This window comes from Podarcis vaucheri, assembly GCF_965113315.1.
Source record: "Podarcis vaucheri genome assembly, chromosome: 4".
Taxonomy (NCBI): domain Eukaryota; kingdom Metazoa; phylum Chordata; class Lepidosauria; order Squamata; family Lacertidae; genus Podarcis; species Podarcis vaucheri.
The window spans coordinates 67,436,688-67,459,475 of record NC_138762.1 but is presented as its reverse complement, the minus strand read 5'-3'; the positions used below and the strand labels follow the sequence as shown (position 1 = coordinate 67,459,475).

Sequence of the window (22,788 nt, the reverse complement as noted above, 5' to 3'; positions counted from 1 at the left end):
CTGAACTGCTTTTTCTATGGTTGCCCTCGCTCTCCTCTCAAGGCTCCTCAGCAATTCATAGGCCATGTCAGGCTGCCCATCTCATCTGGGTCCTTCTACAGTGCAGCCGCAGTACAGCCTAGCGGGAGCGGCAACGACGGCGGCAACGGGCAAAGGGGAGACCCCAGGCAGAGACGCTCAGTTTGGCGGCCACGAGGAGGATGGTGGCGGAAGGGCCCGAGGCTCCTGCCAGTCCCGACAGGGAGGGGCTCCCGGGGGGCCGGGGCTGGTGAGAGGAGGCCGGAGGGGGGTGGGCCGGGCAGCCAAGCAACACAGTTGGAGCCTCCCTCCTCCCTGGCCGGCAGGGAGGGAGGGAGAGGAGCTGCTTCCTTTGAAACCCGGGAAATTTAAGAGACATCATCAATAAGGGACAGCAGCGGGACATGGCGCTGGGATAAGGGAGTTTCCCGCCAAATAAGGGATGGTTGACAGCTATGACCAGAATACCTAAAAGATAATCTCCTACATACCCAGCCAATCACTCCGTTCTGAAGGAGAGGGCATCCTGCAAATATCAGGAAGGCCATTCCACACTATGTCAGAATTGGGCATTGAGTGCGATGTCACCTAACCGTTAGAACATCCTCCCATTACCTATCAGACAGACACCTTCCCTACTGCCTGTTCAGCATCTGCTAAATATGTTCCTCTTTCAACAAGCTTTCTAAAATCCTTGTCCCAGTTGGTATCTGTCTTGAATTTGAATTCAGCTGACTGGAGCAGCCCAGCCAGATGGGTGGGGTATTATTATTATTATTATTATTATTATTATTATTATTATTATTATTTGCTGTTGATGTTTTAAATTGATTTTGTATTTGTTATTGTTTTTTAATTTATTTATTTTATATACCCAAGGGCTTTGTTTTATAAACGTCATGATATTTTACATCGCTTCAGGATGCTTCACAGGAAGCAATTCATAAATAAGATTATCAACAACAACGTATCTTAAACGAGTTTGCTCCTGATAGACCCAGAATAACCAATTATCATGTTATTGGCAGTTGTTTAGAAACAGTTATATATCAAGCATCCAGGAGGATAAACACTCCTGGACACTATAGGTCATTTCATCTTATTAAGTTTGCGACTTAATAGCCTCTCTCACTGCTACCTCGAATCTGCACAGACATACAGAATTCCAACAGTATAACCCTTAGTCCGTATATATTTGCAGTATTTCCACATTAATAAAAGAGCTGTGACAAATGTTAAAAGTCTCAGAGCTCCAATTAAAGTCAAACGCAAATCATTCAGTGACTCCTGTAGGTCATAGGATTGTGTTCAACAAAGGTATACTTGAAGCGCCTTTGAAAGCTACGCTTTGATTTAGTCTTAAGTCCACTGAGTTCCCTGGAACTATTGTGAATATGACACAGTGAACATCTCCTTAGGTATTCCCTCCAAAGTAATCTGTACCAAAGCAGTACACGTGATTTTTGATCACAAGGTGAAAGTTTGTTCCCATGCCAACACAATCGGTTGTTAAGGACATTCTATAACAGTGAAATCGGAACAGCAAAGAAAACACCCGTAAGGTGGCATTAAAATCAATTATTACCAATGCTGCTGTAACCATAATGAATCCACTGTCAAGAAGCCTGGAACAAAGATTTTAGACTGATATTTATAGTTAACCAAAGTTTGCTATGCCATCAGAAACTGATTAACATTAACCATAGTTAGTTTAAGCGAGTGCTATGCCAAATCCTGGCCCATTTTCAATTATTCTGTTTCAGGCAATGTTTTCCTGCTTTTTTCATAAGGGTGAGGGAGAGAACATAGAAGAAATTTCTTTTAGGGATGGTGGATTGGTCTTTTCTTTTAAACTTACTATATGAGGTGACTGAGATAGTCAAAATGTGGTAAGCAGCAGAGCAGGGCTCTTCACACACACAGTTTTCCTTGCCTGCAACACATCCTAGACTTCCCAAATTACCACTCAGATGGCCACATCAATCAGAATTGTTGTTGTTGTTGTTGTTTACTAAGGAAAGCTTTATGGGTGAATCAATAGTACCCAACTACAGGTGTTAATAGAATGATATAGGAAGCTGCCTTATGCTGAGTTAGACCATTGGTACATTTAGCTCACTACAGTCTACACCAGGGGTCAGCAACCTTTTTCACCCATGGGCCAGTCCATCGTCCCTCAGACCATGTGGGGGGCCGGATTGTATTTTTTTGGGGGGGGAATTCCTATGCCCCACAAATAACCCAGAGATGCATTTTAAATAAAAGCAAACACTCTACTCATGTAAAAACACGCTGATTCATCTGACCATCTGCGGGCCAGATTGAGATGCTGAACCACGCCTTAGGTTGCCTACCCCTGGTCTACACTGACTAACAGCAGCTTTCTGGGGTTTCACAAAAGAGTGCCTTGAGATGCTGGAGAATGAACCTTGTACTTTATGCATGGAAAGCATGTGCCTTATGAAATAATGAGCATAATCATAATAAAGAAATAGCTACCATACATCAAAATCTATCTCTTTCCTGTATGGCTTTACATATTACAGTTTATGTTTCCATTATCATGCTACCTTTTCAACTCATAAAGAGCAGCCAAGGTGACGAATAACTTTGTCATAATAATAAAACACACGAACACAGTTAAAACATCAAAAATCCAATCAAACAAATCATTCAACCATGTTAGATACAGTAATAAAATTAACTGGCAGCACTCAGCGTTAACTAATCAATGCCCACGGATAAGGTCCCCAAAGCCTTAGTGAAATGGTTTCGCCTGCTTTCCAAAGCAACAAGTGTTGAAAATCTGGCTCTGAGGGCATCCTGAAGAGAATAAAATACACAACACAAAGGGGCCTCCTCCAAGCTCAGATGCCAGCAGGCTGCATCTGATTATCACATGGGGATGGATTTTCAAGGCATCCTATGAGTCACCCCAGAACCAAATAATTTAAAAATCTTAAAAGTTAACACCATCATCTTGAATTGGACCCAGGAGCAAACAAGCAACCAACATAGCTTTCTCAACACTTGATACAGCTACATAATCCATGGGGCTAGCCAATAGTCAGGCAGCCATGTACTGAAAGTCAGCAGCAAAATGATTAAGCAACTTGTCTCATGAAGAAAGGTAACCATATTTAGGGCTTTTTAACTTAGAAAATACCTAGGGGGTGGGGGGACATGATGGGTGTATAAAAAAAATATGCATGGTGCAGATAAAGAAAAGTTTTTCGCTCGCTCATAATACTCAGGGAAATCCAATGAAACTGATTCAAGATTCAGGACAGACTAAAGAAAGTGCTTATCTGCACAGGGGATGGTTAAACTGTGGAATTCACTTCAATATATATTGATGTTCCCAAATTTGTATAAATTTAAAATAGAATTACAGTGATACCTTGGGTTAAGAACTTAATTTGTTCTGTAGGTCTGTTCTTAACCTGAAACTGTTCTTAACCTGAAGCACCGCTTTAGCTAATGGGGCCTCCTGCTGCTGCCACACTGCTGCTACACAATTTCTGTTCTCATCCTGAAGCAAAGTTCTTAACCCGAGGTACTATTTCTGGGTTAGCCGAGTCTGTAACCTGAAGTGTCTGTAACCTGAGGTACCACTGTAGACAAATTCAAGAAGGATGAGGTTATCAGCGGCTTGTTATGGTAAAATCTGGGTGCGAGGCTGCTCTGCCACCCAGCTCGTCGGACTAAGTCCGCGGGTCCCTGCGGAGGAAAATGAGCTCAGCCGGAGACAGGAGCAAACTGCAGAAGATCCAAGTTTATTGCGCAACAGGTTCAAGGCGAGATTGAACAGCGAGAAAGGGGTGACATGAACTTTTGAAACTTCCCTCCATGTCCCAGAATACAGTGCAAAATACATCCCAGTTACATCATGGATATATTAAGAAGAGGTTGGGTTACACAGATTACATCATGAATACATTAAGAAGAGGTTGGGTTACACAGGATTAACATATGGAGGAAGGAGGGAGGAATATGCAGAGCTGGAGATATGCACAGATAAGCACATCCTGAGTACCGGTGATGATGGTCCATGTATGTATAGTCTGCCACCTGGCATTGCCCGGAGGAAAGGCTTGGCAGAGTGATTTGACAGGATTAGGGTCTTGACACCTTGTTTGAGGGATTATGGAGGACAGGGGAGGTGTCATGGAGTCCTAGAGAAATTGAGCAAATTGGCACGTTGATTTTCTATGAATTTTATAGATTTTAGTCCCTTTTGACATGGACAATTGGAAATAAATGGATATATTGTAGCGAAGAAGAAGGTGAAGAAGACATGCCCCCCCTTCCGTATCAGGCTATAAGCAACATAGGCTATGTTCCACATCCACTCTCATTGAGGCACTATGGCTCTGAATACCAGTTGCTAAGAACTGTGGACCCACTTGCAGCAACTTCTCCCCAAGGAGCAAGGCCTAGACTGTGAAGGAGAACAAACTGGACAAAACCCTGCCCACTCAACCCAGCCAGAATTCAAACAAGGCAGCTGGCATGAAAGCCCGCCAATCCCCAGTGGCCAACCTGCTCCCTGAGGGGTAGGAGTTCTCTGCAACAGGCTGCAACAGCCACCCCCACCCCCGTCTGGGTAAGCAGCCATTACAGGTGAGAAGAGCACTGCTGCAGGTCTGGTACGGCTTGTAGGCTTCACCAAGACACCCAAGTTGGCCACTCTGAGAACAGCAGACCAAACTAGATGGGCATTTGGCCTGACTCAATAAAATTCTTCTATGTTCCGTGTCAATATGTACTAAGCACAGCCATCAAAAGAGCACCAGAACAACTCTATTTTAAGAATATGGATTGCGCCCAGAAGCAGTAAAGCAGCGGGACAGGGAAGCTATTTCAAGCAGAGAAGCAGAAAGCAGTAAACGGTGCCAAACCTTTCATTTGCCCAATTCACTCCAGTAGCCCATCCTCCAGCTAGACTCATATCTAGTCTTAGAGCTGTGGAAGATGACAACAAGCTAGGAAAGGAGAGGCAAAAGCTGTAGGAAGCAGTAGGCAACGAACACACTTTAGCACGGCCTTCTGGGTAAAACTGCTCCTTCAAATACAGCGTACAGTGGTACCTCGGGTTACATACGCTTCAGGTTACAGACTCCGCTAACCCAGAAATATCATCTCGGGTTAAGAACTTTGCTTCAGGATGAGAACAGAAATCGTGTTCCGTCGGCGCGGCAGCAGGAGGAGGCCCCATTAGCTAAAGTGGTGCTTCAGGTTAAGAACAGTTTAAGGTTAATAACAGACCTCCAGAACGAATTAAGTACTTAACCTGAGGTACCACTGTACACACTTTTGGTTCAACTGCATTCTAAAGCAGCAATCCTGCGCTGTAAAATTCCAAAGAGTTGCAAGCTTCCACACTAAACGTAATCTATGTATTAATCAATTTGTGTGCTATTTAAATTGCAAACAAGGCAGCCAGTGTGAGGGGAGATAATCAAATATTTCACAATGCCATATGATGCAGCAGGCGGGATATAACCTGTGACTCTCCAGATGCTTTAAACCCCAGCACTCTTCAGCCCCTGCTTGCATGGCCTATAGTAAGGCACGATCGGAGTTTCAGTGCAGCAACATGTGGATGGGCCACAGATTAGCCACTCCCTGCCAAAACCTACTTTAATATCGAACTGCTAATTACATTCAAGTATGATTCTTTGCTAATGAGCATTTCTTTACATTTTGTTAATAATTAAAACTGAAATAAATATGGAATTAGGGAAAGACCCGTGCCCCTTTTCCCCTCGCTCTTTCACAACAAATTTCCTGGAATTTGCCTGAAAAGACAGTAATTAACAACAGGAATTGTTTTGAAACATTACATATTTCACTCCTTATGTTAGCCTTCTCCATGATTAGAAAAATCTGTATCCCATCCATTACCTCTTTTTAAAAGGCTATACAGGCTTTTAAAGCTCTGTCATAGATAATTTAGCAAGATGCAGTGTTGCACGTCTTTAAAATTAACCTACCATTCCAAAGAAGCTTTTCACCACCCTCATTGCTAATTAGAACAGCTTAAGATTGTCAAAAGCCTCAAACTATGGCTGGCTATTTTAACAGGCCATTTTTCTAAAGCATTTTTATTTTATACCTAAACTGTTATGCAAATACAGTTACCGAGGCTGAAATCCTATGAACACTTAACTGGGTGTAAATCCCACTGAACTCAATGGGATTTACTTCAGAGTAGACATGTATAGGATTACACTCTAAGAAAATAATCCACCATTACAAGGCATACTGAAAGTAATGCTGATTTAGGCATGAGAAATGCTTTGTGGATTGTCCTCTAAGCTATTACATAAAATGACAATTAAAATTGTATGAGAACAAGTACATAAGAGAAATAGGAATAATTTACCAAAATAACTTTACATACCGGAGGGGAAAGGAAGAGGAAGGGATGTGTACACACAACAGAAGAGATCTGCTGCTTTGAAAAAAGATGAAATGCTTTTAACAAATTTGATTTCAGAATAGTATATTTCAGGTGCTCCATAAATACAAATAAAAAAAAAGAAGAGTTATTCAGATCTGTGTCAGGTGCCACTGATTCAATTATAATAATTTGCTAATATATTCCTACTTTAGCCCCCTATTTTAAAGGAACTCCAAATAAAAGTGCAGGCATATACAAACCATAAAAAGCCAGGGGGGGAGGCATTTTGCACTCAATAATCCACAATCTGAAATCCTACACTACTAAGCAAGCCATAAGGGAAGAAAAATGAGTACAGCTGTAGACTAAAGCTGTAGAATAGATCTTTGTCCAAGTAGGGAAGCAAAACTTTCAGTTTCCTCTTTAAATCTTCTTCTTTGGCGATCACTTGTAGCCGAGTAAGACTGTCTTCCATAAACACGGTTTTAACAATGAGTCCATAAGTGACTGTGGAAGCCAATTCTGGATCCACATGCCCTTCCACAGTGGGGATGTTGGCTCCCGGGTGGGAGTTGATCACGGTGTGGATTTGCCAAGTGTGCCTTCCTCCTAGCATGTTTCTCCCTTGCATTCTGAGTTCAAGTGTCTTCAAAGCCCATGACACCTTTGGTAAAGGCTGTTCTCCCACTGGAGCGCTCACAGGCCAGTGTTTCCCAGTTGTCACAGTGTTTATACTACATTTTTTTAGATTTGCCTTGAGACAGTCTTTAAACCTCTTTTGTTGACGACCAGCATTACACTTTCCGTTTTTAAGTTCAGAATAGAGTAGTTGCTTTGGAAGACGATCATCAGGCATCCGTACAACATGACCAGTCCAACGAAGTTGATGTTGAAGAATCATTACTTCCACACTGGTGATCTTTGCTTCTTCTAGTACACTGATATTAGTTTGCCTGTCTTCCCAAGTGATGTGTAAAATTTTTCGGAGACACCATTGATGGAATCTTTCGAGGAGTTGGAGATGGTGTTTATAAGTGGTCCATGTTTCACAAGCATATAGTAAGGTTGGTAGTACAATAGCTTTGTATGCAAGCATTGTGGTTTCCCTGCGAATGTCCCGGTCCTCAAACACTCTGCAATTCAATCAGGAGAAAGCCGCACTCACAGAGTTCAGGCGATGCTGGATTTTGGCATCAATGTTGGCCCTTGTGGAATGATAACTGCCTAGGCAGGAGAAGTGATCAACATTTTCCAATGTTACACCATTGAGTTGGATTTGTGGCACTGCAGAGGGGTTATTTTGTACTTGTTGGTGCAGCACTTTGTTTTTTTTTGATGTTGAGTGATAGGACAAGCTTTTTGTAAGCTTCTGCAAAGATATTTAGGATGGTTTGGAGGTCATCCTCTGAGCGTGCACACACTACATTGTCATCAGCCTACTGAAGCTCTATGACAGAAGTTACAGTAACCTTATTCTTTGCTTTCAGACTGCTCAGACTGAAGAGCTTTCCATCTGTTCGATATATGATTTCTACTCCGGTGGGAAGTTTCCCTTCGACAAAGTATAGGATCATGGCAATGAAAATAATGAATAGAGCTGGGGCAATAACACAACCCTGTTTAACACCTGATTCCACTATGAATGGTTCACTTTGAGAGCCATTGTTATTTGCAATTGTTGCTGTCATATTATCATGGAGGAGCTGAATGATGTTTATAAATTTATCTGGGCAGCCAATTTTCAGAAGGACAGTCCACAGGGCATTATGATATACAGTGTTGAAAGCCTTAGCCAGGTCAATAAGCGCCATATACAGGGGTTGGTTTTGCTCTCTGCGTTTTTCTTGAAGCTGTTGAGCAGTGAAAATCATGTCCACTGTCCCCCTAGATGACCGAAAACCATTTTGGGATTCAGGAAGGGTCATCTCAGATATTATTACAAGACGGTTTGCTATGATCCTTGCAAGAATTTTGCCGGCCGCAGCTAATAGAGAGATGCCTCAATAGTTTCCACAGTCAGTTCTGTCACCTTTTTTAAAGAGATTGATAATTTTGGCATCTCTAAAGTCTGCTGGGATTTCTTGTGTAAGTTAAATTCCACCCACTTTGAAGATTTCAGCAGGTATCCCATCAGGTCCACTGGCTATGTTGTTTTTCATTTGGTTAATAGCTGTCCACAACTCTCCCAGATTTGGAGATACTGCAAGCTCATCTCTAACTTGTTTTTGCGAAATTTGTGAGAGAACCTCAGCAGCTACGGGGGAGTTGCAGTTAAGGAGATGTTGGTAATGTTCTTTCCAGTGCAGTGCAATAGCTTCTTTATCTTTTAGAGGTGTGATACCGTCTGCTGAGCGTAGGGGGCATATGCCATGATTTATTGGCCCATAGATGGTCTTTGTGGCTTTAAAGAAACTCTGTGCATCATGAGTGTTGGCTAAGTGCTGGATCTCTTGAGCTTTTTTTATCCACCAGGTGTTTTTTAGTTCTCTGGTTCTTCTTTCAACCGCATAGGTTTTTTTTCTTAGTGGCGCAGTTTCTATCTCTTTGCCAGATCTGAAAGGCCTTCCTTTTCTTGTCAATCATGCATTCAATCTCACTGTCATTCTCATCAAACCAGTCCTGGTGTTTCTTGGTTTGGTATCCAATAGTTTGTTCACAGGCTGCAATGATGGATGTTTTTAGCTTGGTCCAGTGTTCCTCGATGTTATCAGGGAATTCTGAAAGTAGATGGTCCTTAAGTCATTTGAAAGCAATCCTGCTTAATGGGATCTTGAAGGGCTTGAGTGTTCATTTTGCGCCTTGGTTTCCTTCCTTGAAGCCTGCGTTGAGGTATAATCTTGACAGCCATCGTGGAGAGTACTTGTCGGTGATCTGCCCAGCAGTCATCAGTGCTTGTCATAGGAGGAGCACATCACAGTAGGTAAGGAGCACATCACGTGGATCTTTAGAAAGGACAATAACATAGTCTAAGAGGTGCCAGTCGTTTGACCGAGGATGCCTCCATGAAGTTTTAAATTTATTTTTCTGTTGAATTGACGATGTGTTGGTAATAACAAGGTGGTGTGCTGCACATATCATCAAAAGTAAGATTCCGTTCTGGTTGCTGTTGCCAACTCCTCCTTTCTCAATAGTTCCAGGTCACAGATCGAAATCTCGCCTAACTCTTGCGTTAAAATCACCCAGGAGGGTAATTTTATCTTCCTTAGACGTCTCTGATAGGACGGTACGTAGCTGAGAGTAAAATTTTTATTTAATGTCTTCATTGGCATCAAGTGTTGGTGCATAAGCGCTTATAATAGTAGCCTGTTGGTTTTTGGTGAGCTTTATTCAAAGTGTTGAGAGTCGCTCATTAATGCCAGTAGGGACTTCTGACAGGAGCTTCACAAGGTCATTTTTGATAGCGAAGCCTAACCCATGTATTCGATGTTCTTGTTCAGATAGACCTTTCCAGAAGAATGTGTAGCCTCCTTTTTCTTCCTTCAGTTGTCCCTTGCCTGCTCTTCGAGTCTCTTGAAGCGCTGCAATATCGATTTTAAAACTTCACAGCTCTCTTGCAATGATGGCAGTTCTGCGTTCAGGACGCTTGCTGTCTGTGTTAACTGACAAAGTCTGTATATTCCATGTTCAATTGTCTTTTACGACCGCTAGGTTGTGACCCCACTAGGTGCGGTAATCCAATCAGAGAAAAAGGGAGGCAGACTATGTTTAGGGCACCTTTTCTAGCTCCTCCCCCTTTTCGGGCTGAGCAGAGTGGATCCTAAAAAGGGCTGCTCAGTCCTGGATACAGTTTCCTCTTTAAATACACGTAGCTGGAAAGGTGTAGGGGGGTGTTCCAGAAACCTTGAAGCTTTACCCTTGCTATCTTACACTCCTAAATGATCTACAAAAGTGGAGACTCTTGCCTATTAATACAAGCTAAACTTAACATACATGGCAAAGTCCATGCCTTTTTTAAAAACATGTTCATTGCAACAGCAAGTAGTAGATTTCATGGGGAAGGGAAGGCATCATCCACCATCATGACCCATGATCACAAAACAGACTTGAAAGTTTTAGCCCTCCAATGGTTGCCCACACAAAAATGACTTTCCACTATTATTAAGATGGTTTCCATTTACTTTCAATATTAAACACTCACACGTAAGTGGCATAGCCCAGAGTCACAGATGGCAATGGTCCTATTAATTTGTAAGACTGCTAATGGAATTTAGGAATGGCATATACAGGATGTTTGTACAATAACCACATGTTTGGAATTAAAAACCTGTTGACACTTCTATAGCAAACACTGAGTAAAATATGCATAGCATTTCTCGAGTAGAACATATATTTATGACTCTCAACTGGATGAAGATTTTCAGTTTATTAATCTAGCTTTAACTAATAAACGAGTTCACTGATTCAATACACTTGTTACTTTAAAAGGATCAGGGAAGGGGGATGTTCTCTCTAGCAATAAAAGGTTTGTTCTAATTAAAACATACGGTCAGAATAAAAGACACTTTAATATTTTCCACTTTATACATTTCTGGCCACCTCCTACCTGGCATTGCTTGACAATTATATGAAACAAAAAATCAATGCTGTTTTGAAAGGTTGTCCACTACCTTGATTCAAAACGGCACTCAACCATGTCCAATCATAAATGAAAACCTGCTTCGGAGCCATGTTGCAAAATTAGAGAAAAGGCCAACTTGCCAAAATGTACAGATTGAATATGGAAATTGAAATACTAGCAAATATGGTCAACATTCAGAAAACTTAAATACTTTTCTGGTGAAGACGAGAATTGATTTTTTCTGTTCACCAATTGCAAAAATTCCCTCCATTAAGTTAAATATGAGGGCTGCACCATTTACAGGACTTTTACTCTTGAAAAACTCCTGCCTATATCAATACAATAATTGGGAAACATGAAACATACACACCCCTGCATCATATCAGAGATTTTGTTTTCTATCTGATTGCTATTATGAGACAGATTTCTGCTGTAAGTTTCACACAAGGTAAGTAACCATGTTCCATTTTCAGACTTCCCTAAAAATCAGGATGCATCCAATTTCAGTTGTTCTTCTGTGAAAGTATGATTAATAATTTTAACAACAAAGGCCTAATCCTCACATCAGGTTTAGCCAAACTGTGACTTAACATGAACACATAAACATAGAGCTTCCCAAAGCAGAAAGAATGGCAGCTTAGCTTCTTCCCAGTCATTTGACTGCTGTGCCATGATGACCCAAGTCATAGCTTGGCTTACTTCATTGTCAAAACTTGGGCTCATGCATAGTTCTCTCTAGACTAACTATGACCTGTAACTAAGGTTTGTGCTATGGTTTACAGCTCATGGTTTGTCTGGGAGAGCTAAACCAAAAGCTCAGGCTTAGATGACACTCTAATTCAAACCACGGTTGAGCTCAGCACCGTTTTTGCAATAGCAAAATGACCAGGAAGGAAAGAAGCAACTGTTGATCTCCTTTCCCACACTGAGCCATAGTTTGGCTTAATGTGAACAGTGAATCAGGCAAATGACGGAGTCAAACCCACACACTTCTCTATATAATGGTAAGACTTTCAAATTCCATTCTTTCAAGATTGCTGAAGATGCTGATTTAGAACACGCAATTGCATTCTTTTCAGCACAGTAGCTTGTTGTCAGTGGGCTTTATTGTAAGAAAGCCATAGCAGTTTCAGTTTGGAAATCCAAGTATCTTTCAGTTTTTCCCACCAAGTTCAGCAAGGAGGCTGGAAAGAAGGAAGGCAGTCTTGCTCTTAATGTTCATCCCCGCTGATTAATTGGCTATCAAATTAATTTGCTATCAAATCTTTAGTTGTTTAATCTACTAATGAAATCTAACAACCCTGCTAGTTGAGTGCAATAACACCAAAATAAATGGGCATGCTTTACATTTTCCCATCTTGAATCTTAGTAAGATTGGGGCTCTCAAATTTTGTCCTCAGATCAAATGGGTGCAAATCACACCATACCTGACAGCCACCACTTTCTCTTCCAATCAGAGGGCACTAAAAACAAAGTGGGGGGTGGGGCTCTGTCCTAAAAACACTAGGAAGCGGCCCTGTTGAACTAAATAGGGCATATTTCTGAGAATTGGTCTGTTAATAAATATCAGCAAATAACCATAGAATTAGTCTGTTGGTTGCTAGAGAAAGACTACTGACCACTTTAGAATCCACAGGACACCCTGCCAGACACACATTCATTACAATGGGCACAGATCCCTGACTTTTCAGCAGACATTCAAGAATGAAGCAGATTCCACAAAAGCTGACACTGTGTAATACAGATGACCAAAACTACAACATGCTTCAAATATTTTAGCTGATGCTGTGAATTCCTTGGACCACAGGGAGAAAGAAGAACATAGAAGATCAACTACAGGAATTCACATAGGGAAATACCAAACATTAGTCATACTCAAGAGTACAGTCAATGAGCAAATTACTTAAAACCACTGATTTCAATAAGTCTACTCAGTGTTGAGTAGACATCACACAGTTCAGAGTTGAATTTAACTCTTTATTAGCAAAAACATGATCTTCATAGCCTTGGCTGAGTTTCAGGTCTAATGGCCATTAGCAGGCCATGGTCTTAATCAATGAAATCAGACTAAAGGTTCCTGCCTCCCAACAGCTATCTATGTCTCCTCCTCTTCAAGCATTTTCTAAGCAATCCAAGACTATGCCTGTCTTTGCTCCACCCGTTTCATGCCTCTCCTGCTTCTCGGAGTAAGGGGGAGGGAAGTCTGTCATAGCAGGAGGGGGAGACACCTGTGACTCTTCACCAGTCTGAGTCATCTCTGTCTCTTGACTTCCCTCCTCTCACTAGCTTGCCTTAGCTTCTGCCTCTGATTCTGAACTTCTATCTGCCACAGACTCTTCCAACTCACTGAGCCCTGTTACCCCTTCAACTTAAGACACCTCCTCTTCCCTCTGCTCATTGTTGTCCCACCATCACTATCCAGGCTCTGAGCCTTCTTCCCTTGGTGGGTTCCCAGCTGGCTCCTCCCATCATTCCTCAGCATCAAACCAGTCCATGACAGTGTCTTATCCTACTGCAAGATAAAAGCAGCATGCTCATTTCCCTGGCTCCGCTAACTTCCTAAAACCCAGGGACTCTGAGACCAATGCACCCTGCATTTTCCAGTCCGTACTCCCCTAGTCTCTCCTGGATCTCAGAAGAATGTGCTGATCTCTTGCAACACTACCATGAATTCCAAGTGTTTAGATACATGGTGATTCTAGAATCCTGAGGTTGGCACACACTTAGCGATCATATTAAGGAATTCTATTAGAAATAAAAGGTAGAAGGAAGAGCAGGCAGGTGGTCAAAACAGAACACAAAATAAACCGGACTAATCCTAGTCTATTTCCCTGGCATAGTCCAGAGCAACTCTAGCAGACAGGCCAAAAATGAACAGCAGTGGGATCATGACAGGGGAGGGATCACAGCTCAGTGGGAGAGCATGTGTCTTGCTCAGTTGGTCAGAGCATGGTGCTGATAATACCAAGGTTCAATCCACATATGCATATTCCTGCTTTGCAGCAGGCTGGACTACTAGATGATCCACAGTGTTATTTCCAGTTCTACAATTCTATGTTCCCATGTCTGATCTCTGGCCGGCAACTATCGTTAAAAGGATCAGGTAGCAGGTGATGAATGGCAGACGTCTGTCTGAGACCCAGGAAACCTGCTGCAATGAGTCTGAATAGATAGTCTGGGAAAGATTTATGGAATGGAAATCAAACCCAGTGCAGTCTACTAACTAGTTGCAACCACATTCCTGAGTCTTCAGGCAGTGGCCTCAATCATCATCTGCTACCTAGTTTATTTCACTGGGTTCAGCATGGGAAATTTTATATATGCAAAGATGGACAAATACTCTGCTGTGTTCTGAGGCAACTTCCTTTGTTCCTGTGTGGTGTTATTTAGAAATACTTCCACTGAATTCTGTTAGAGAGCCAAAACACATGTCACACAACCCCTCACTTCCTTCCATCCTACACACAGTGCTACATGTGTCCATTGCTCAGACATTAACGCACATAGCACGGGGTTCTCTTTCTCGCTCTCTCTGCTGGCACAAATTCCTTGGGCCTCAGAACACATGGGGGGGGGGAGTTGCTAACACTTGTCTTTGGCTTCACAGACTGTGCCTCATGAATCCAGACACAAAACCCAACAGGATCTTGAACTTTACTCTGCCAACTATGGATGCAAGGGCAAAGCATCACACACAGGAATGCAAGGGAAGAGAGAACCTGTGCTTCCAAATATGGCTGCAGCAATCTCTCTCTTTTCACCAGATAATACAGACACACTGAGTATTGGCTAAGTTGCATTGACCAATGAGTTCTTCCTCAGTAGCAGGTGGCAGCATCTTCCACACAGGAAACTCCAAGAGTGGAAAGGCAGGTCATGAAAGTCGTTTTCAGGTCACTTCTAGGTTTGGTGCCATGCGCATTTATCCATCAATCAGTAGTTGCCCGCCCAGTGAAGGTGCTTACTTGATCTCAATAGGCAGGGAGTTCCAAAGTGCTGGTGCTGCCACACTAAATGATAGCAAAATGGGTATTATGTGGCATCTGCAGTAATACAAATGCAGCATCACTCTCTAGCCACTTGAGATCCTTCAAAGGTAAGAAGTCTGATTGTGATGTGGATGTGAGTGATGGAGTGGCAGAGGCTGTGTGATACAAAAGGCATCTTCAATCATGTGAGAACCAGGCGATTGGCTCAGACACTGCAAACATTCTCAAGACTGAGCCTTTTCTATTGGGAGATCACAACCAGTGGCTACCAGCATTTGCTTCTGTAAAAGTGCAGTTTCCCTGATGGCTTAATCTAGTTCTTCTCTTTCATTCCCTGAGAAGAGGATCTTCCTCCTCAGATGAAAATTGCCTCACTAGTGGGCCTTGAACTCTTGTCCCGGGGACATGTTTGTCATACTTGTCTCCTCCCAAATGAGCTGCCTACTTGTTGCATTGTACTACCAGTTCTTCTGGCCTTGTGTGCTAGCTATCTAAAAGTGGTTATATGGTGTTTATATGTGCAAGATGTATAAGAGGGGGTTCACAAGCTGGTGCACAGAGATCTCTGGAGCCTCTTTGTTTCTAGGATTTTACTGCCTGTGCCTAAGCGATTGCTAGCAAATATAAGCAATCACTCAAAGTAAGGAAAATCATAGGACCTGACAAGGAAGTGTGGAGAGGGAAAACATTATGCCCAGGAGATTTCAGAAATGCAAATGACAGAACCAAGAGCCAAGTTGAAAAATCTCTCTTTTACACAGTTATAGAATCAACGTTAACACGCAATAAACCACAGAAGAGACAAATAGCTTTCTACCTCCACCTTGAAGTACATGGCTTGCCTCATTTGTTTAAGCCATTTTGAGGAAACTGACCTGTAAGCAGCAGTGATTTTGGAAAGCTCTGTATTATCACATCTCAACTAGCTGAAACTAAACACAGCCTGTTCAGAAAGGACATTTTGAGATTGGCATGTGACATCACAATGCCCCTTGTGTGTTTAGTTTCAGAGCTAGGTGGGGCATTCTGGAAACAGGTGTACTTTGATTAGATTTCAAGCATGCGAGTTTTCCCAGGAGCAGTCACAAGCTTAGAGGAGATGTTCACAATACCTTTCCATAGCATGCCTGCTCCCTGCTTATAACATACCATGGCAGGAAGAATTAATGGGTTTATCCCTGGGAAACAGATGAGTAGAAAAGCTGGCACAGTGCAGGTGGTGGCCAGGCAAGGTGGACTTTCAGAACTTTTCAACTCTGTGAAGAAGGTAGACACACACTAAAAACAGAAATGGATGAATGAATGGGAGGAAAGTAGTTTGGCTGCTCTGCCACTCAACCTTCACTCATAAAGTGAATCATGAAAAGTTTAACTTCACCTATATTTCAACATGTAAATTAGGTTGTGTGAATGGATCAAAAACTAGAAAAGGAGCAGCTCTGCAAACATCAGTCCTGTGGATGGTCAGAAATTACAGATTTCATTAATACAACCAATGTGCAGGGGTGTTGTGGCTCAGTTTCAGGAAGAGACCAAACTGGGGTTCCCAAATAATTATTGCTGGCTTCATGTGTTTATTTTGCTTGGAAATTGACTCAGTCATACAACACTATTATACAGCACCCTCAAAGAGCTTTTCAGTCCCAACATTTCATGGCTTTCACCAAAAAAAGCTTCATTCTTTGGAAACACATAACTTTGCTTACAAAGCAACTTCTACGCCAAGCTAGCTTACAAGCAATCATAAAGAACATACAGAATACTGGTATTAAAGTCGACAAAATGGCCCAGAAAATGGGAAAAAATTAACCATTTTAATCTTAAACACATGTAATAGTTTTGGGTATTAGGCCACAAAGGCAAATGGAAATTATCACTGGTATTTTATGGCACTCTAGTGCAATATACTCCCAGCACTATTTCTGACATTCTGACCCACAGAGAAAATAAAAAAATTCCTTCCAGTAGCACCTTAAAGACCAACTACCGTAAGTTAGTTCTTGGTATGAGCTTTCGTGTGCATGCACACTTCTTCAGATACCTGAAGAAGTATCTGAAGAAGTGTGCATGCACACGAAAGCTCATACCAAGAACTAACTTAGTTGGTCTTTAAGGTGCTAGTGGAAGGAATTTTTTAATTTTGACTATGGCAGACCAACATGGCTACCTATCTGTAACTGACCCACAGAGAGACACACTTGCAGCAGGAAAAGGGGGTCTTAAGCTACTCAAAATAATGTGGGTGGTCAAGAGAACCTAGCATGGAAACCAGTGATATGTCACAACTAAAAGCAAGAGACTGCCGAGATTTGCATTCAGTTGGTATTTTCAGGCTCTATGGAAGACCTTTGCTGAATTATCAGGAGGGATATCGAGAGACCCTGGGTTGTTGCTCTTATTGTTTGGGTCATCCCTAGATAATACAGCTTGATTCTCATGGTTGTATTATCTGGATCTATTTTCAAAGCAGTGACATTATGTAGTTTATATCAACTTCCCCACTGGGGTACACTGCGAACTGGATTGTGAATATGTAGGGGCTTGTCTGACTTGCATCAGTTACTTCAAACACAACTATCATTTGGTTCCTTCCTACCCTGCAATTTTAAGAAAACCATGTTGGTATTAAAGCAAACTCTTAAAAAAAAATCTTTGTAAGGTTTTTAACCACAAGATGGTAGTTTAATATATCTCAGAGCCTTGAGGGTAAATTATTTTCTCCACTGAGTGAGTCCCTAATGGACAAAAATCAGCACTGTCGAGTTATCCAAGTGTTAAATGCTCCTATCCAGTAGCAAAGCAATAACAGCACACCAGACTGCACACTAGACACAAACCAGAGATGAGGGTTTATGCAACAGTGGGAAATTGGTTCTGTAATGTAAATTTAGTTTTAGAAGGGGAAAAAATTATGTAATATATACACACAAACCGACATGCTATGTGCATGATTAAAAATTGGGTTTCTCAGTATGTTACAAGTTTCTCAAATTTGAACATAGATCAATGGTGTCCAATACCCAATACACCTATGTGTTAAGAAACAACATAAACGTTTGAATAATTTGTATTTATTTTCTTTTATGTGTCTCAACTTTGTATTTTCTATTATGCAGTCTGTCAATCTGCTTCATGTTCTGTATTATTTTCAGTTTGCTTCAAGACATGCCTCCCTCCTAGGTTCTCCATCAAAATATTTACTAGTCCACATTCTTTGCAACTGGATAAATGGTTATGGTTGTATTTACCATTAACAAAGGAATTCAAATTTTAAGGAACAATTTAAACCTTCTCTTTACTATAATAGATTATATATTCTGTAACTCACAATGACTGTGAATTAATAGGATAAATTCAAATCACTACAATTTGAAAACCTTTCCCTTTAAAACAGGGATGAGAACTTGTTGCCTTCTAAGATGTTCCTGGACTACAATTTCCATCATCCTTGACCACTGACCATGCTGGCTAAGGCTGATGGGAGTTGGAGCCCAGCAACATTTCTTCATCCCTTTTTGTGATGGGGGGAGAGTCTTAAATGACAGGTGTTTAGGTCTGTCACTGATGACCAACAATTTAGCAAGCTAAAAATCAATCCAGTTAAGGCCCATAGCTCAGTGGGAGAGCACATGTTTGGGAAGCAGGTGGTGTTATGTTACTGTAGTAGGGAGCAAAGGTTACTGTGGTAGGGAGGCAAACTGCAGTACTGCCTGCTACAGACAAAGCAAATTGTGTCATGTAATGTGGACACACAGTACATTGCATCCCTCCAAACAGTATGAAGATCATCCATATTAATAGGAGTGGATGAGGGCTTATAAGACAGGATGAAGGACCCTGTTAGCTCACACAAATATTTGGGATAATGGCTTGGATCCTAGTTAGGTATCACCTGGCAGCAGCATCCCTTGGCCTCCCATCAGCAGAAGGAGGGGGCTGACTTTTACCAACTACTTTGCACCATGTGTCCCCAAATATTCTTCAGAAAGTTTAGACACCCTCCACAGCAGCATGAGAGGCGGCATGGAGTTCTGCAGGAGGAATTTGTGAAAACTGCCTTTTCCTCCTCTTCCTGCAGATCCACTGGATCTTGGTTCCATCTGTGAATAGGAGGAGTCTTTTCAGTCGCATAAACCTATTTTGGATCTGCTCCAAATCATTGCATTTCAGGTAATGTTCGCACTTCCAAAAAAATGAAAATGTAAAACAAATAGTGACAGGGCACATAAGAGGCTGCATATGCAACTTGAAGCACCTTCAGACCCAACTGCCACAAAATATAACTGGTGCAGACACAGTAGCCAAGGCGTTTCTTATTACAGTACAGTGGTACTTTGGTTCTTGAATGTAATCCATTCCAGAAGTCCATTCAACTTCCGAAATGTTTGAAAACCAAGGCACAGCTTCCAGTTGGCGCAGGCACCCAAGAAACAATAGCCGACAGCCGCATCAGACGTTTGGCTTAAGAGGCTCTAGTAATTAAGCGATATTGTAAAAAATAAATAAATTTATCAATACCCTCCAACAATCACTACAAAAAGACACTATCAATTCCAAAATGTGTACAGAGCAAACCATTAATTTCTCAAGAACCATACTGAGGTAGAAGCAAACTCAGGATCAAGATCTGAAGCTTATTCTAAAATGTTGCAGGTGACAATCACATCCCTATCCCCAGTAACAGATTTGGCAACACCAGCTCTAAAGAAAATGTTTCTTTTTTGGTTAAGTCTCTGAACATCTATATCAGAATCTACATACAGAAAGAAATGTACAAAAAAAATTGTCTGAGAAACTAAGTTCCCCTAAAATATCAATATACTTAAGCAAAATATTGCAAGATCCTTCTCAATTTAAACTTGATGGGTAGCAGAATTGAATCAAGATATGGATGAATGAGCAAAATACATGCACACACCAAGTTATATATTAAAGTTTAATGTCAGGGTGACCAGCACAATCCTTCTACCCTTGAATACTGGAACATCAGAAGCATTGAATGGTGAATTAAATATAGCATTTGAACTCAGATCAGTGCATCTGAATGCAATACCAACATACTGAATGAACTTCATTATATTACAGCAGTAACTGAAGCTCAGCAGTGAAAAACTGGTGCAAATCATGTGACCCACACAGGAACTACAGTTGCAAATCCCTACTTAAATAGTTGGCCAGCTCAAAAGCTTGCTCAGTCATCAACAAGGAATGACTCCCCCTCACCCAAAAAGCCTTCCATATTCATGTACTGACTGTAAAATGCCCAAACTCCTCTCATTTTATTCCTTCCAGTCTGCTGCCTTCTAAACATATATTGCATACAACAAGTGGGGTTTTTTATGTTCTAAAAAAACGATGTGACACTATAGGGTCGCTATTGCAGAACAGCTCAACACCCCACTTTCCAAAAGCGTGAATGCTTGCAACAGAGAGCACATTGTATTTATGACAAACACATGGTGGAAGCGTGAATGTAGCCCCTTCTTCAGGCAGAAACAGGCCGCTTGCCCTTCAGATTGCTAGTGCCTGGCACGGCTGCCTCTTCTGCCTCTCCAGAGCCCCTGACAGCGATATAAATGGATGATTCATTCCCTAACTCTTGCTGACATGCGACACAAGAGATTCCTCGCAAACCTATTGGGCTTTTCTATCTCCATGATGAACTCCCTACTACGCTCAACGTTTTAATTTTTGTTTGTTGCTGCTCTCTTTCCTGAAAAGCCATGTTCTAACATCAGGCATACCCTTTGGCTTGCCAATTAGAAGTTTTTTAAAAAAACAAAATAAGAGCAAGGGAGTGGAGGGAGGACATTCCAGAGCACTGATGCTCAATGGACCCACCGTATTAATATCCATCCCTCCTTGGTGGTGCTGCGGCAAGCAACATCTGGTAACCCTAGACTGCCCTTTCCTTGATGGATGGCTGCCAGGATCGATGAGGCTCGCCAGCCGCAGCCTCTTCCAAAAGCCGGCCACACCTCCAGGTCTGAGAGCTGCCCCTAGAGTCCGGCGTAGAGAGCTGCACACAGGTAAGCCAGCGGGGCTACACAGCAGAGCCTCGGGTGAGGCGTCTCCAAGGGAAGGGAGGAGGGATGCTGTGCAAAGCTGCCAACCAGGCATTTCGGGCGGTGCGGGGAGGGGCAAGGGGGCTGGAGAAAGGGAGAGACTCTCTTCCCCTCCCTAGAAAAAATGTCAAAGACACAGCACGCCCCTCCGATTTCCTGTCAGGCAGCGAGGGCTGATTTTTGCATCGGCCTTCTCTCTCTCTCTCTCTCTCTCTCTCTCTCACACACACACACACACACAGACACACACACACAATACAGAGGCAGAAGAAGTGGAAACAGGCTCTCCTCCCACTCCTCTTTATCTTATCTCCACTTCATCCGTCTCGGGCCCCCAGGCGCCCTTCTCCAGTCTCTCACATTACAACTGGCCACACAGGGTCGTGCACAGGGCAGCACCACAGGAGAGCGAAGGGTGTGTGTGTGTGCGTGTTCTTTAACAAACACACACATTTTGCCCGCGCGTGGCAAGGTGCCGTCGTGCGGTTTTTGTTTTGGTTCGGGTTTTTGTTTTATTTTTGGCCTTCTTTCATTCACACGGTTCCGGTTACATCTCGCCACATGCGCGACGCGAACAGAGTCAACACCAAGGGAGGGAGAGAGGGGCAAGCGAAGAGTTAAAGGTCTAGGAAGAGAATAAGGCAGGATGCTCCCCTGCACCGAAACGCGCGCACACCCAGAAAAGAAACATTGGAGGGGGGGGACGCCCTCGCGGTTCGCCGATCTAGCTGACGATGCGTGGTTGCTAGTATTGCTGTTATTCAAAATATAATGCAATGCAATGCGAGGCTTTCCCTGCAGACTTGGTTCAGAGGGCAGCGCCTGGCTGCCTCGGCCTGCTAGCGACGTCGAGGGGCTCGTGCAAGGTTGGGCTCTACAATGAGCCACGCAGCAAGTCTCCTTTGGCCAAGAGAGAGAGAAGGAGGCGGGAGGGGAGGGATAGGCGCAGGCACGAGCACTCCCAGCCCAGCCGGTGTCGTCCACACTCACCCATTGATGTCGCGTTGGGGCTCCGCCAGACAGGCTGAAAGTTTTGAGGTGGCTGCAGGTCTGGCAGGGAGAGGAGACGAGCCAGGCGGCGGTGCAGATGACGGGAAGCTGCCCTCCTCTCCTCCTCCTCCGCCCGTTGTAGCTGCTGCTGCTTCTTCGTGGCTTCCTCTCGGCTAGTCAGTGCCCGTTGCAAGAAGAACAGAGGCGCTGCATCTTATTTCCTGCTCCGAAAAGCTTCCCCCGCAAGCGAGAAAATAAAAAAATAAAAAGGCTTTTCCTGGCGTCAAAAAAGAGGAAGGGGTGGGGCGGCGAAGAAGAGAACCACGAAGCGAAACACCTGACCCGCCACCTGCAAATCTGAGGGATGCGCGGAGAGGAGCGGGCGAAGGCAGCCGAATTCTACCTGGGGCTGCGAGAGAGAGAGAGAGCCGAGTGTGCGCGTGGGGATGTGGTTGCGCGCGCCCGCGCGCGCCAGGGCGGGAACGAGAGCGGAGGGGGAGGCGGTGGCGGCGGTTCTCGGGAAGGGAATGGAGAGGCTGAGGGGCGGCGGCGGCGCCCTTTCCCAGGACAACCGAGGCGGCGGCAGGCGCTACTGCAAAAGGGGCTCGCTTCGCTTAGCGGGCTGGCGCCGGTTTCACCACAACGTCGAGATAACCGCTAGCGAGAAGGGAAAGTGTCGCGAGAACGCGCCGCGGCGCACCGCCTTCGGACGAGCAGCGGCGGCAGCTGCCGGGAGAAAACCGGACACGCGTCGCCCGCTGA

At 43.2% G+C, this 22,788-nt stretch overlaps 1 protein-coding gene across 4 annotated transcripts in view; it reads right to left on the bottom strand.

Annotated features, from left to right (window-relative positions):
- SH3KBP1 (SH3 domain containing kinase binding protein 1) overlaps positions 1–22,560 on the bottom strand; it is a 153,461-nt gene extending 130,901 nt beyond the window's left edge. For 2 of the 4 annotated variants that reach the window (XM_082220593.1, XM_082220595.1), the window contains exon 1: positions 4,920–4,941. In XM_082220593.1, coding sequence (XP_082076719.1) covers positions 4,920–4,926 — 7 coding nt within the window. In that variant the 5' untranslated portion in view covers positions 4,927–4,941. Of the gene's footprint in view, positions 1–4,919; positions 4,942–22,026 lie in introns of those variants that run through there. The other 2 variants (XM_082220594.1, XM_082220596.1) reach the window with 2 other exon arrangements.
- Between the last annotated feature and the right edge of the window lie 228 nt (positions 22,561–22,788).